Source organism: Malurus melanocephalus, unplaced genomic scaffold (genome assembly GCF_030028575.1).
Source record: "Malurus melanocephalus ecotype Western Australia unplaced genomic scaffold, MMel_1.1 scaffold_0, whole genome shotgun sequence".
Classification (NCBI taxonomy): Eukaryota; Metazoa; Chordata; class Aves; order Passeriformes; family Maluridae; genus Malurus; species Malurus melanocephalus.
The window spans coordinates 10,464,460-10,480,069 of record NW_026623232.1 but is presented as its reverse complement, the minus strand read 5'-3'; the positions used below and the strand labels follow the sequence as shown (position 1 = coordinate 10,480,069).

Genomic DNA, 15,610 nt, shown 5'->3' with positions numbered 1-15,610 from the left:
ATCATTCTCTGAATGCCATAAGCACTTAAAATTTCATCACATGGTTTTTATTTGTTTGAAAATGTAATGTTATAATAGTTGAGTAGTTCATGCTGATTATGTGATATGAAAAGCAGCAGTTTGTTGGAGAATACGTATAAATTAGCAAGCTGACATCAAAGAATTCTGAGCTGCATATAGATAACTAAGTTCCAGAATTTAGTTGTGTTTCATATGCAGAGCCCTATTATTTTTGTAAATGATTTGTGTTTGTACTGATGTATTTTTTAGGGGCTGGAAAGTACTTAGCTGTGGCATCCTGTGACAACTTTGTAGATATTTACAATGTGATGAGCAGTAAAAGAGTAGGAATCTGCAAGGGAGCCTCCAGCTATATCACGCACATGGACTGGGACATAAGAGGTAAATGGCGTTCATTGTCAAGATGTGCTGGAAGTTTGAGTACATTATAAACTAGTGCGGTACATCTATAGTATGCATTTGTGCTATCACTGGCAGATTTGTTTCTTCAGCTTGCTAATATGCTCTCATAGCATCTGGATAAATATTGAGCCCATGATTTTTGCTGCCACATACATATTTAGAGGTTGTGCAATTTGAAGTAAAATAGTTTGTCTCCGTAGATTGGTTGGTTTAGATTTTTTTTAATCTTTTAAGTTTATTATTTGATTTCACAAGGACATTTGGTGATAGAACAAGGGGGAAGTGCCTTAAACTGAAGGAGATCATGTTTAGATGAGATATTTAGAAGTGATTCTTTACTCTAAGTGTGGTGAGGCACTGGRAACAGCCACTCAGRGAAGTTGTGGCTGCCCCTTCCCTAAAGGTGGTCAAGTCCAGGCTGGAAGGGGCTCTGAGCAACCTGGTCTAGTGGCAGGGGGAGTGGAACTTAGATGGTCTCTAAGGTCCCTTCCAACTCCAAACATTGGATGATTCTATATTTCTACTTCTTGAATAATACACTGTACAATGTGTTGTATGTGCAGCTCAGGAATACCTATCCTTGCTGTAACACACAGCAGAAAGACTGGATTTCCTGTGTTCCAGGGTATTAATATGTGATTAATTAAAAGACTAAACTTAGTCCTGTTTCATTCAAAGGCAAGGCTGTGCAATTATGCATTAGTTCATGTTCTTATTCCTCTACATAATCACTTCTGGAACAGTCTGATTTAATTTGAAAGAGTGATATAAGTTAGTTTTCTTTAAGAATTTTGAAAAGGAAGAGGACAGAAACATTGGTGACAATTTCCCTCAGAAATGAAGTAGCATAAAGAGACAAAGAATTCCCCTGCTTGGGATCAGCCTTTGGCCAGGCAGCATCTGTGCTTCTCCTTCCCAAGAGCTCGTGCATCAATAGCCATTATCAGAAACAAGCTTTGAAGTAGAGCCAGGACATGTGGTCTACCATCTGATGGGACAGCCATAAAAAGGAGAGAAAAGTGATGCATTAGTACAGTGGTCAAAGAGAGGAGAAAGAGTTGTGAATTTAAGGGGTCCAAGGACTCAGATCTCTTTAGAACACCATACTTCCAGATCCATTGTTTATGTATGCAGATTTTTCCAGTAGAAACAAGTAATTGATGTAATGCTGTTAGCAATAAAAAATTCAAAATATATATGTCATATGTTTTATAGGGAAACTTTTGCAAGTCAACACTGGTGCTAAAGAGCAGTTGTTTTTTGAAGCCCCTCGTGGGAAAAAACAGACCATTCCTAGTTTGGAGGTAAGGAACTGTACTGCCTTCTTGTTTTCAAATTAGAGTTATGATGCAGCCCTCTATACTACATAAGAGGGAATGATGTATAAAACTATAATTTTTAACATTTTAAACAGTAAAATATGTAGGGGATTTCACATTTTTCTATTCTGTAAAGCAACAGAGATTTGGCTGACTTAGTMATGAAAATCTCAATATACTTCTGTGTACCTTTTCTGGTATCAAAAMACCTTTGAAAATCTATTGCAGATTACTTAACCCTAACCTTGCTGTGGAAAACCTCATGTTTGTCGTTACATAACAATGCAATATAGTGTACATAATGCATATAGGCAAGAGTAGTATATTCTAGCTATGATGTTGTTTTTTTTTCTCAGAGATAGAGCATTGCCATAGGGCAGAGAGTGGATCATTTTCTATTATTTCCCATGATGTCGAAAGGTAGTGTTGGAAAATATAACTTGCTTTCTTTAGCATGAAAGTGCAAGTAAGGTAAAAATTTTCAAAATACTTCTTCAGTTCTTTGGAATTGAAACTTAATAGATTTAAAATTACAGGTCTCAAATGAAATCCTAAATGGTAGGAAAATAAGTGATTAATATATCAAAATACAGTATTTTAGATGTGATGTATCTTTCAGTGCAATGAATTTTTCTTGAAATCAAATATGGAAGAAAAATGCCTGGGGAAAAGCATGTTCTGTTTCAAATGTGCTGTTTTTGTAGGTAGAAAAGATTGGCTGGGCATCATGGACAAGTGTTTTGGGCTCTTGCTGTGAAGGGATCTGGCCAATTATTGGTGAAGTCACAGATGTAACTGCTTCATGCCTCACTAGTGATAGTAAAGTATTAGCCACAGGAGATGATTTTGGATTTGTGAAACTCTTTCGCTACCCTGCTAAAGTAAGTAATTTTCAGCTGTTTATGGGGAATATTTATTAATGAATGCCTTTTCAAAACTCTGAAAATTCATTCCTCAGAAGAAAATAGTGCTTTTATGTTTTTCTTCTTTTGATCAAAACATTCAGTATTACATTGCAGTTGGCAGTGCAGTAAACTTGCACTTAGTAAGAATGATCATTCCAGGTCAGACTGTAGAGCCATCTGATGCAGTGTCCTGCTGCTGACAGTGAAAAATGCATAGGAAAAACAAGTACTGACTCAAAATTTTCTATGTGAATTTTGTTCCAACTCAGATTATTTTTTCTGTTAGGAAAAGTGATCCAGTGTTTTTTGCTAGTTTATTAACTAATTCTTGCATGCTTGATATAGGAATAAGGTTAATATTTCATCAAGTTTCTGTAGGAGAGGCACTTGGCAAATCATGTGTTACAATCACATGAAATACAAAWCAGCTGAAGCATGAACTGTAAAGAAGTTAAGATGATCTTTGAAGAAGTTAAATTTGATCTTTGCCTTTTTTCCCCCTTCTTAGGGAAAGTTTGGTAAATTTAAGAGGTATGTTGCTCACAGTACCCATGTGACAAATGTCMGATGGACCTATGATGACAGTCTGTTGGTCACTGTTGGAGGAGCAGACACCTCTTTAATGCTGTGGACTTACGAGATGGAAGGACATCGGGACAGCAGGCAGTGTGACAGTGAAGAGTCTGATCTAGATTCTGAAGAAGATGGAGGTCAGTTATAATTTATAGAACTAGCTGGATTATGCTATTTCAAGAAGATTTTATTAATGGAAAACTGAAAATTTAGAAGTAATCATGATTTGTAGATTGTTTTGATCTTAAGTGGGAAAGAYCTCAAAAACGTTACATAAAATTTGGTTTTGGGGAAAGGACTGATAAGCTGCTGTGAAGAAAATGATAATGAAGTGTTTGACTTACTGCTTTGACTCAGAGTATATAAACAGACTCTTGACATCTTTTAAATAAAAAAATATTAAGTGTCAATTATACATAGCTACCCAAAATCTCTCTATATAAAATAGAATCATCACAGTTTAAATTTGGTCATTAATTCAAAAGAAATTATACTAAAATCTGTATAATGTGAGAKCATAGTTATCCAGATGCTATAATATCTATTTGCATAACATGGAAGCATAGGAGACTGTATCTGCTGCAAGGTYATAATATTAATAGTTCTAAAGTGTTAATTATATTTTATAGCATTAACTTCTGCTGGTTTTGCCATACTTATATTGTCTTTCTCATGTTATAATTCTAAGGGTTCATGAGCCTCCAGACTTGTTTTCTCTTCTCTCACATGTAGTTTTTCTTCCTTGTCGACACCTCAGTGTTCAAGCATTTTTAAAATACCTTAAGGGTAGGTGTCGGGTAGTGAGGTCTTTTGTTAGTAACCATAGTTAAGGCCAGCAAAGCAGAAACAGGGTAGCTTTTAAAGTCCTTTGACTCTTCAATAATTCTTTTTTTCCACAAAGATATCATAGGGAATTTTTTCTTTGCATGTCTTTTATTAAAAGTGTTCATGATTCCCAGCTACTTTCTTTCTGTTGTGTATTTATGTTACTAATAATAAATGCTATAATTTTTTTAACCTATTACATTGCTGAAATCTGCGTAAATTTGCATCGAATTGTTTTTCTTGTACCTTYTTTTGGTGTGATACTGTTTCCTCTGGTTTTGTTAGGTTATGACAGCGATGTGACAAGGGAAAATGAAATTAATTACACCATCAAAGCCTTATCAACAAACATTAGACCAATGTTTGGAATTAAGCCTCATCTGCAACAAAAGGAGCCAACCTTAGATGAAAGGTAATTACTAAATTACAATTCTAGCCAAGAAATCAACTTGAAAAGATGATATTGAAACAAAATTATATTGGAATATATAAATCTTAACTTAAAAGGATGTGTATAAAAGAATCTAAATATTTCTTTGGAGAAAAAAAGAAATGTGACCCAAAGGACCAGGCTGTATCTATTTTTTGGAGAGCACAATAGACTACAAATGATGTATGCATATTTTTATGGTTGGGGAGTTCCTTGAGATATTTGAGTTACTTTCTGGTGTTTAATAATATGTTGTTTTTCAAACTTAAATACTGAGTAGTAATTAGTGATGGCATTATTGGCATGAACCTGTACAATTCTTTTAGTAGACAGCTCTCCCATTTTTCGCTTTTGCCAACGAACTGCTCTGACAAATTCAGCTCTAATTGCTCCTTGCATTGTTTCTGTCTCCATGTAACTTCTGCGTTTCTTGGAGAAATTCTGTCTACTTCAGTTCTGCAGTTTCTGTTAATGAAACTTGGAAAATGAAGTTGGTTGCTTTGCAGTGTTAGTTCTGTATCTTGGTTCACTCTTGTATGCTTTGGAAGAGGATGGGATAGGAAGCAGACTAGAATAAACCCAGAAGATAAAATAGATGTGAAATAAGGAAATCAATTTATAACCTCTAGGACATTATCAGTTATGTAGTCTGCAGCTGAGCATGGGACCCTGAAAGCTGTTTGTCGTTCACAAAATAGATGTGGATAGTTTATGTGATGGAGAAGGAAGGAGGGATTCCTAACATGGCAATCAAGGAATGCTAATACTAAAGAGAGGGAAGTGAGGAAGACAGCAGGGTGTACCTAGGTATAAGGATATAGTGAAATAAGAGATCCGAAAGTTTGGTGGGAATGCCAGGTGTTCTGTTGCAATGCTCAGGCCTCTTTCTGCAGCAAAGCTGAGCACATCTGTGACACCCTTGTTGAGAAATGCAGYGTGACTTCTGTGGGAGTTTCATGTCACCTTTTGTTTTTAAGTTGTGTTGCTGTAGGAGAGAGTGGGATGCCTGTGTATAAAGCTGTGGTTCCCTGTGTTGTATTTATAATGAGAAATGGTCTTTCTCTTTTTTAATTAGATGTATTTGATGTGGAAATCAAAAAGAAATAATGTGTATGATATGAAAGCTTTGATTAAAGAGTTTTTTTCTTTTTAATGAAATTATAAACCTCTTGTGTTTCTTTCAATAACTGGAAGCTGAGTGAATTGTGTTTTCCAGTACCAAATAAAATACTAAGAGAATTAATTTTGTAGTAAGGTAGTTAAATTGAGATTCAAAATGCATAAAAGTTCATGAAAGAATTCTATTGYCTGCATTGTTGAGAAATTTGAGGCCTTAAAATTTCAAAGAAAAGTTTTTTGTGAAGAATAAAACCAGACTATCTACTGTGTGTATTTTAGYTTCTCTTCTGCTGATGTTAATATTGTGTAAGATTGGTAAATGTTTTAGTCTACTGTCATAGATACTAATTTTTATTTTATTTTTACTACTCTTTCCTTTTGCTTCCTATGAAGGCAGGGGGTAGTAAGGTAAGTTCATATATATGAAGTCCAGGATTATATGCATTTTAGTAACTTGAGCTGCTTGGGAAAGTAGTTACAATTTGAGATAGAAGTGAGAGATTTACCTCTATTAYTAAATTGTAGCTTGTTAATGGATAGGAAAAGGATAAGGGACAAAGAACAAGTGCAGTTCTAGTTCTGAATTGGCARGAGTGAATGCTAGCTGGAATATTTGGGAGGAGGTGATCAAACCTCATCCTCCTTTTCTCAACACTKTGGAGTGGCTAAAGAGCAGCTTGAGTTCCCTGTGTGAGTGGGAGAGCTTGCCTGGTGCTCGTGGGTGTTTGTAAGGTGTTCTCAGTGGTGCTGGGGAGGCTCCAGGTGAACAGAGTGTGGTGGTGCCCGAGGTTGCTGCAGGAGCAGCAGCTCCGTGTCTGCAGCATCGCGTTGGAGCTRAAAAAGCTTCGGGCTGAGAGGAGCTTCACTGCCTTGGCTGCAGCATTTTGCCAATGCAGCTCTGCTCCTTGAGGGTCTGAGCTGCTGGCTCCTCATCATGGTCTCCCATGGGCCATGGGAGTCTAGCTTAGGTGCCTGCATTAGGTTATGAACTTTTGCACATACTATATTTAGAATATATGCATATATAAAAACATCCTGTTAAATTTGCAGCACAACAAGTCTTTAGGCTGTTAGGCCATTCTTCAGACTTTCAGCCTGAGCTGCCCTCGTGACAAGAACTCAAGATTTCATTGAAATTCCATTGAGCTAAAGTTTGCTTGCAATGCTGTTTAAGACCAGCTCTACTAATGATATGGCATTTTCTAGTAGTGAGATTACTGTGCTATATCATTGAAATTAGAATACTTATTTTAACTTGTATTGAGAACACAAAATGGTACTGCTGTGAGGCAGCACTTAGGTCTATAATTTGAATTATTTATCATTCCTGAATAATAATGTATATAGATAATATTTTATGTGAAAAGATGTGTACTGTGTGTCTAATATGGCTGTTAACATTAGTGATACTCCAGCAGCACAAAATACMTTTGAAAACTGCTTCTATCCTTTACTGAGAATTCTTTCCTAGTATGTTTTRGTGCTAGGTAAATTACTCAGAAAARAAGTCCATYATGGTTCATTTTGAAAACACTTCTGACTCAGCTACTCCCTAATCTGCTCGGCACTGAAGGTTGGGAGGTGCCTCTGGAGAATAACTCTCAGTTCTTATTCTGTTCTTATCCTCCCTGAAGTTTGCTATTTGTTGCTGTCAGAGGGGCAATGCTGTGATTAATGTACCTTACAGAAGAATGGCTGTATCAAGAGATCTCAAAACTAAACAGACAGAAATTTCAGTTAAAATTTTTCACCACGAGTATTAAAGATTTGCAAGCAGATAAAACCATTACTTAGTCTATGTGCTAAGGTGTCTTGCATGAAAAAAATCCAGTGGCTTACTTATTTTGCAAATTCTTTTGGTGCTCTGCATATACTTCCAGATATAATTCGAAAGCAGGTGTTGTGGTAAACCTCCTCTGATTTTATTTMGGTTTGGKTTTTGGGTTTTTTTTTTCTCTTGGGGATTTTTTTGGTATATGTATAGGGGCACATAGAGAGATGCAAAAGCAGATAACCTATTTTAGATCCTTGTGTATTCAAAATGGGAAGGAAATGAAAAAAAGTATTTACAAACTTGTCCCTTGCTGATTGAGCAGTGAAGAATTTCTTTAGTATTCAATACAGACAGTAAATAAATCTAAATTGTACTTCCAAGGAAGTGGGAGAGGAAGGAAGCTACTGAAATGAAATACTTTTGGTCCGAACTTCAAAATTATCACTGAGGAGAAATTCTGAGATTTTTATGCACACATCTTCCATTTATGTTTTGGATAAATGAACAGTATGCAATTACATTTTTCTSTTTGCTAGTCTAGTGACTTGTGATATGAAGGTAAATAATAAAAATTCCAGAGCTGTTTCTGTAAAAAATCATCTTCATCTTTTGTTTTCTTTGTATGATTTGGGATAGGGAAGAAGCCAGGAGTGAAAATGAAAAACTATAGCAAGGGACTTTAATTCTTTGCTTTAGCAGCTTCTTCTCTTTCTGTTTGCCCTATTTGCCAAATAAATTAGATTACAGGAAAGTTTAAATTTTAAAGTTAACTTTTAAAAAAATCAGTTTTAGAAAATGGGGCTTCTAGAGGCCAATATTTTTGCCCATTGGAATGTACGTTAGTGCAGGTCATTAACCTTGAGACTAAAACCCCTGAAATTTTGGATTTCATTCTTTCTAAGCACAATTTAATATTATTAGCTACTTATATTACAAGCTGTAGACTAGAACATCATGATGGAAAAGAATGGTGTCCCTTTACCAGTTTGAGGTATTTATTCCTCCCAGAGCTGAGCTAGAGCTCGTCTTTGAGGAAGTGAAAAAGCCTATTACTGAAGTATCAAGGTTTACTAAATAATCTCAATTTTTGAATAGAAAGAAAAAGATCTATTCATTTTGTAACTAAAGAGGAAATTTCTATAGAAACAATTGTGTGACCCAGTGGTGAGAGTTGGAAGATTTGCATTTGGTTTATGATCTGTTTAGATTGGCTTTATCAACAGAATCTAAGAAGTTCTTTGAACAATATGCATTTTTGAAGACATCAAGAAAAGGGAAACTGGGTCATAGACATATTGCCAGATAGATTGAATACAGCTTCAAATAAGTCTTGCATATTTCAGTGATGAAGACAGCACAGAGGCAATAATGAAATCTGCCCTGTACTAGTTAGGCAACCAGTCATATCTCTATATACRTAAATATTTGCTATTATTTGCTAATTATTTAGCTAATAATTTGGTATGTCCTGTGTGGTCCATGTGGAATATGTTGTTCAATACTTAAATCACGAGATGGAAAAAGAAGAATTGGAAGTTAAAGAATTGAAAATGCCAAATGAAAGCTAAAATGTTCCTCTGACTATGAACGTTTGTTTCAGTAGACTCAGGAAAACTGTAAAAGAAAACTGCTCAGTTCTTGGAGAATCTCTCATTTCTCCTGCATTACTGTGAAAAAAAATCTGGAGGTATTTGAAATCTGTAGTCCTTGAGGAATTGCATGCTATTGACTGCAAACACTGTTCAGGCTACATTTGGGTTTTACTGTGAGAAAGTTTTAGCTGTTTCCTATATGAAGAAATAGTACATCAGTCTTGCACTGCAAAAGTAAGTTAAAACTCATTAAAAGACATTCAGTAAAACGCATTCTTTGCAGTAGGGGAAAARAAATATTTGTGAGTTGGTGAGTTGTTAGCATTCTGTTCTTAATTTTCAGGATTTTTTTTCCAAAATGATTCATAAATTATTTTTGCTTAACTTGTAAGTGAGAAAGACTAACAGTCTTTGCCACAGTGAAGTTGGCTGGTAGTTCTTAAAAGAAAAGCTAATCAAAGCAGTGGAAGTGTACCAGCCAAACTAATGGAAAGTGCCCGTGCATGCTACAGATATTAGGAAATAATCTGTAAATGTCCATATGCTCTAATGATTAATAATGATTTTTTGCTAGTAAAAAAGTAGGATTATACCATAGGATTGTTCTATCATACATGACTGAAGAAATCCATCCAGTGCAAAGTATCTTCAGTCAATATAAACAGAATTAAGTAGTCATGAAAAGTAGTACATGTTACTAGTGCTCAGTACCCCGCACATTCTGACTAGCTGAGATAATTGTATTTTAGTAAGAAATAGTGTATTTTTGTAAGTGAACTTGAACATCTGTCTTTAATAGCAAGTTGTCTGGTCTATCCATCAGCTTATTTCAGGAAATAATGCCTGAATAATGTTTCAGGAAATAATTGTTCTTTGAGTAATTCAGATGTTTGCTGATTTAACACTTGATATAGTTCAGAGGTTTGGGGTTCTGCTTTTGCTTTATTTTTCTGTTTACRGTAGAGTTATTTCAAATAATTATATTCTCATGCCAGCACATGTTCCTAATTCCCATTTAGGTGAATGGGATTTTTCTATACAAATAATAGCTTTACAAAGTCTAAGAAGTAAATAATCACCCTGTTGTAAAAAGAAGTGTACAAGCCAGGAAGTCAGTAATAATTATCTATATTAATAACTCACTGGCACCTAACTTTTAGCCAAACTTGTATAAGTAATCCTTTTCTCTTTCCCATCTGCTGCTGAAAAGAGGTTCCAGGTAATGCTTTTATTTTGCTATCTAGTCCGTCTTTTACTGCCACCTCCCATTTTCCTTAAAAAGCCATCTGTCATGTTGGGTGCCATACCATGCACCTATTACTCTTCAGAATATTGCTGTATTACAAATCTGAAATGTATACAAATTCACTGTAGTTCTGTTTCATACAATAAGCTAGGTATTTTTTTATTTACCAGTATGAACTCCAGCTCCATTAATTATTATACTTCCCTATGTTTCACAAGTCATATATTTCAGTAATATTTATTAAAATGTAAAGATTAGCACTCTTTCCATCCCCCTAGTGGACAGGGGATGTCTCATCTGACGTGTCAAGGTATGTATGTTACTAAATTTAAGTATTAAATTCCCTGTATCTGCATTAATGAGTATAAACTGGCACTTAGTAGTCATAGARGACATGAAAAAATTATAAGTAAATTTTTGCCAAGAAGCAGTATCTAGAAACTACCAGCCTTCATTATCTTCTAATGAAAATCAGACCTCTGTAGAGTTGCACAAATGACTGTGAAGAACTTGCCAAAAGTAAATGGAAAGAAGCCCTCTTTCCTTTTAAAATTCATTCTATATTTCATGCTTGCCAGCACCTTTTGGGGAGGGCAGTGCAAGACACTTCATGCTGAAGAGTGGTGCAAAATCAATTACTAATTTCTCTGCAAGTCCTCCTAAGTATGAAGTGCAGCTTTGGTGCTCTGCACAGAAGGAGACATTATCTTTTGTACAGCTGTAATTTGCTCTATGAAATCATGCCCAAAATAATACTTGTATTTTTAAAACAGAAATAAATATTGTAATTTACACTGTTGTGAGTTACCACAGAATTTRAAGAATAGGTGTTTATTTACGTATGCAATAAAACAGAACATTGTATCTTGTTCTGTTAGTAACTTTAGAAACTCAGTAAAAAGGAGGAAAGTAGGGAATGAGATACAATATCATACAACAATGGGTAGTAGTATTTAATCTATGTCTAAAACTGTGAAAAAGCTGTTTTCTTTGTTTCAGAAATTACTTTAAAATGCTTGTACTCATTTTTTATGGTTTAATAACAAGAAATATTAATATATATATATATATATGCCAAATCTATTTTCATTTTGAAATGTCAATATTGAGGTATTTATTTCCCTTATGATAGATGGCTGGAACTCTCCTTCCACATGCTCAAACTGACCCTATCCATATGTGAATTCACCCCAACATACTATTCATGCTCTCCTTCCCATCTTTTCCACTCAGTTTTTGAGCATGCAGCGAGTTATGCATACAGGTGTATGACCACTGTGTGTTGTATATACTGATAGTCATCTTGCTGCACATTAAACAGCAAATTAAAAATATCTTCAGCTTTCACACCTTTAAAAAAGGCACTTGGAAAATATATTTGCATGTCCTTCAGCATTCCTGCTTTTAAATGCACAAATTGTTACCTTAAAACTTAATTGGGAAAAGAATACATAGGTGTTTGTAATTTGTGTTCCAGTTCCACAGCTCTGGATCAATACAGAATTTTTCCTGGACAGATACTTAGATAAATTGTTTGGGTGACATAATAAAGCTGAGTAAAAGTTGTCAAGTTTTCCTGACCAATGTACATTCACTTCAGTCTGTTGGGTGGTAATGTAAAAATGTAAATGTACTCTAATGATTACCTGAGGTTGATACCAACCTGTATTTGTATCTGTACTGCCTTCTAGTGCAGATGGTCTTCTCAAGCACTTGTAAAATGTGAGATTGTTTTACCTCTTCTCCCATTCTATCGCAGGGGATTAAAACACAACAAATGTTGTAAAAATGCCACATTCTAGAAGCAAACAACAAAGAAATGCTCAGTTCCAGTAACGTAAACCTGTGTCAGAACCATGTCCTTTCAGTTTTTACTGCTTTCATCAAACTTGAAATGTTTTCCTCTCCTATATTTTGTTTTTCTGCCTGTTTTTTTCCCTCCAGCTCATTTTCCCCTCTGTTTTAGGGATGTAAGTGAATTAGTGCCAGGGTAGGAGAGAGAGAAGAAATGAAATATGAGTACCGTATGTCCARTACGAAGCTGACAAGTGCAAGAAAGTCTTTTTATACTCTATTCTGTTAGTTTCTGGAGGAATAGTAATGAGACTGTTGCAGAATTGTCCATGACAAATCAGAAAATAAAAATATGAAGTCTTTGGAAGCATTATAGAGTGAGCAGGAGGTGGATTGGGCAGTCTGGCTCGATCTTCCCCTACCCTCATCTGTAAAGCAGGACATTAGTAACTGCTACAAATCTTAGTCTGCTATTCAAAGTAACAGAGAAACTTCTGCACAATTGCTGAATCTAGAATCTGATATTTTTGTTCCACATGCTGGCTACACTGTAATCTAAATAAAGCATTTAAAGATTTCCTTGCCCTATGAAAAGTATCAGCATGCTTCCCTCTCAGCAAGAAAGGCTGTCTGGAGCCGAGAGGAATATCTATTTTTCAACTTCTTTCAAGAAGGTTTGACTTTTTTTCYTACTGCTCTGTGTAGACTGGCAATSCTATATTGGGTGTTGAAGCTTTACAGCAGATTAAGGTGGCTCTGTGGATTTCTTTTTAGTCCTTAATGTGTCTTTGATAACTATTTCTTCTTCTCCAGAAGTCCTTTTGAGTTCTAGAAATGCCAGTAGAAACAGCACACCCAACAAACAGCATTTTACATTTCTGCAGTATTCCCTGCTCACTGTTTGTTTCTATTGCTGTTGCCTGGGATGAGAGAAGAGGGAACATGGCAGTGGAAAGCTGATTCTTGGGGAAACTTATGGTTAGGACCAACAGAATCACTGGTTTATGGTCTTCCAGTTTTTGGCACTTCAGGATTGTTTCCACTTTCCATATTTAAAAAGAGAAAGGTCCATGTTGTGTTTACATAATKTAAAAAAAAAATTCAAAGTCAACATWACGTGAGATTTTTAAGAAACCATTTCTGTACAAATGCCTTTTAAGGAACTTACATTTTTAATTGTGTTCCTAGATGCTTAATAAATGAGCAGCAGTTATGGAAGTATCAAATTCAGAAATTTTAATACAACTGAAAGTAAAATTGTAGATAGGGAAAAAATTTGATTAGCAGCTCTTAATATCAACTCGTTCACAAATCAGCTATTAGATATGTTTCAATTACTGTAATTCTTAACCATAAAATAACAGTTTATGTATTATGATGGTAATTGCCAATTCATTGAATTTAACCCTATTCATTATAAAGAGACTTTTGATTGCACATGCAGAGAACTGGTTATTATTTTGTCATTGAACTTTAGAAGTTGTAAGCACTAGAATTTGTTCTGTTTTAAGCAGTACTTATATTCATGTGGAAAAGAAACCCAAACTACTTCGAAACCCAAATGAAACTTTATTTGTAATATTTTGGGAGATCAGTGTGACCATTTAAAAGAAGRTTTGGGGAAAAAAATATTTTTAGGAGAGAAGAGGGAATCGTAATGTAGATTTACCTCAGATGTTTGAAGAAGCTGTCTGATTTATTACTCTCTCTTCTCCCTCAGCTCAGCAAGTATTAACAGAAACTGGGMTACATTAGTTTCTCTTTATCTCAGTCTCTTCATTTACTTAAAGGAACAAGAGCAGGTTTTTATTCTCTGTATCACTGAAGTGCTTGTAAAAAGCCCATTTCCCATATTGAATCAGTGCCCTTAAAGAGTTGGTCGTAGGTTTCAGTAGTTTTTCATGATTGGATTTGATTTTGTTTGGGTAGCACACAATCATAAGAACACTTCTGTGGCACTTGGGAGATACCTGGTGCTGCCTGCCTGGTGTATTTGTAACTGAAATGGCTCATCTGCTGTGAAAGTGGGGAACAAATATGGTCAAACATTTTTTGCTCCTTTAGATGACCTCTCTCCATATATGCTTGATATGGTAAACATTGTGACCTGCTGGAAGATTTTCTCTAATGATGATTTAGAACGTTCTGAATAAAAGCGTAGTTTCTTTACTTTTTAAAATGAAAAAGTGTGAATTCTGCCTAGCAGTGCCATTGTTGGATAAGGGAATGCTTGGAGTCAGTGATGATAGGACAGAATAGAAGACCTGGAAAAATAGCTTTGCAGGCTGGGGGTCTCACATCAGAACAAAATGTGGAATGAACCAGTTGAGACACAGCAGTGATTSAAGAGTGATCATGAAATTGGATATTGGGATTGCTGACAGAAATGAGATACATTCCATGYTCCCTGTGCTGACCAGTGTGCTTGTATAGATGATGAAGACTGCCCAGACCATGCTTGGTTTTCTTTTCCTCCTCCTTTCCWAAAGTTAGGAGGTTATTTTACCACCTTCACATACTAAAGGACCGGATGCTATKACTGTGAGCTAGGTCCAGACTATGACTGAAAAACAAAGTTAAAATGTCTTGCTTTTCTGTCTCAAGGTGTATGTGAATATTTGCACACCTCAGAGAAGAAAAATWATGTGTAACTGAGGGCCTTTGAGAATGAATTCTGGGGGTACATTCCCCCCATACAAATATCAGCAGGACTGAAAAAGTAGATTTAAATGCTGCTATCTTTTAATATTTGTCTCTGAAGAAGCAGGCCTTTAGTGCATGTCCACATTGGACTCCTTTTCTGACCTGCCTTGCTATGTATGGCCARTGTTCCCAGATTTTGCCTTTACTCCCAGTTAGAAGTCTGTTTTCTACAAAAAAAGAAAAAAAAACAACTTCCATAGTAAAAAGCAAGTATTAGATTACCATTCTTGGTGAAGTTACAGAAGTATTTCTTCATAGTTCAAGTTAGTGTTCTCTGTTTTAATTTGCATTTATCTATGAATGAATATGAAATATGAACCTTAGTTATCTTCCTTCATGCAGTGAATTTTCTTTTTAACTCTAAATTATTACTTCATGTTTTGCTGCAATTATAATTTAATAGAGCTAATATTYCCTCCTGTGAAAAGATTCATAGTGTTAACTAAATGTGCAGTAACAATATTTCTTCTTAGATGTGCACTTGGGTTTTCTATTGTATAGATTTCACGTTTCATAAAATCTAGATGCTGAATTAAATATTTCAAGTACCTCCCTCTAGTCCTGTCTAACACAATAGGAAGCTTTAATAATTTTGATCACATTTGGGTGATTCAAGTACTTGACAACTTCTATACCAGACAGAATTTTTTTGTCATCTGGGGTTTTTGAATTTTTTTTTTCCACRCATACTTGACAGGCTTCTAGGAGTAGAGGAACTAATTGCAATATCTGAGAGCACAGTTTATATTTGCAGTGTAATTTGCATTATAATACCTATACATCTTTTGTTTGGTAATGTGACATCAATCTGTAAGTTGTACTAAAATTAGGCAGAAAAAATGAAGAAATAAAACTAAGAAAGTGGAACTTTATTTGAATAACTAAAAAAAGAAGGTTTTCAAGTGTC

At 35.2% G+C, this 15,610-nt stretch overlaps 1 protein-coding gene across 1 annotated transcript in view; it reads left to right on the top strand.

Annotated features, from left to right (window-relative positions):
* The window catches only part of EML5 (EMAP like 5), a 105,029-nt gene that overhangs the window by 62,206 nt on the left and 27,213 nt on the right, over nucleotides 1–15,610 (top strand). The window contains exons 23-27 of the mRNA XM_057384151.1: nucleotides 271–402; nucleotides 1,639–1,727; nucleotides 2,447–2,623; nucleotides 3,156–3,357; nucleotides 4,331–4,457. Of these exons, the coding sequence (XP_057240134.1) occupies nucleotides 271–402; nucleotides 1,639–1,727; nucleotides 2,447–2,623; nucleotides 3,156–3,357; nucleotides 4,331–4,457 (727 nt within the window). The remainder of the gene's footprint in view (nucleotides 1–270; nucleotides 403–1,638; nucleotides 1,728–2,446; nucleotides 2,624–3,155; nucleotides 3,358–4,330; nucleotides 4,458–15,610) is intronic.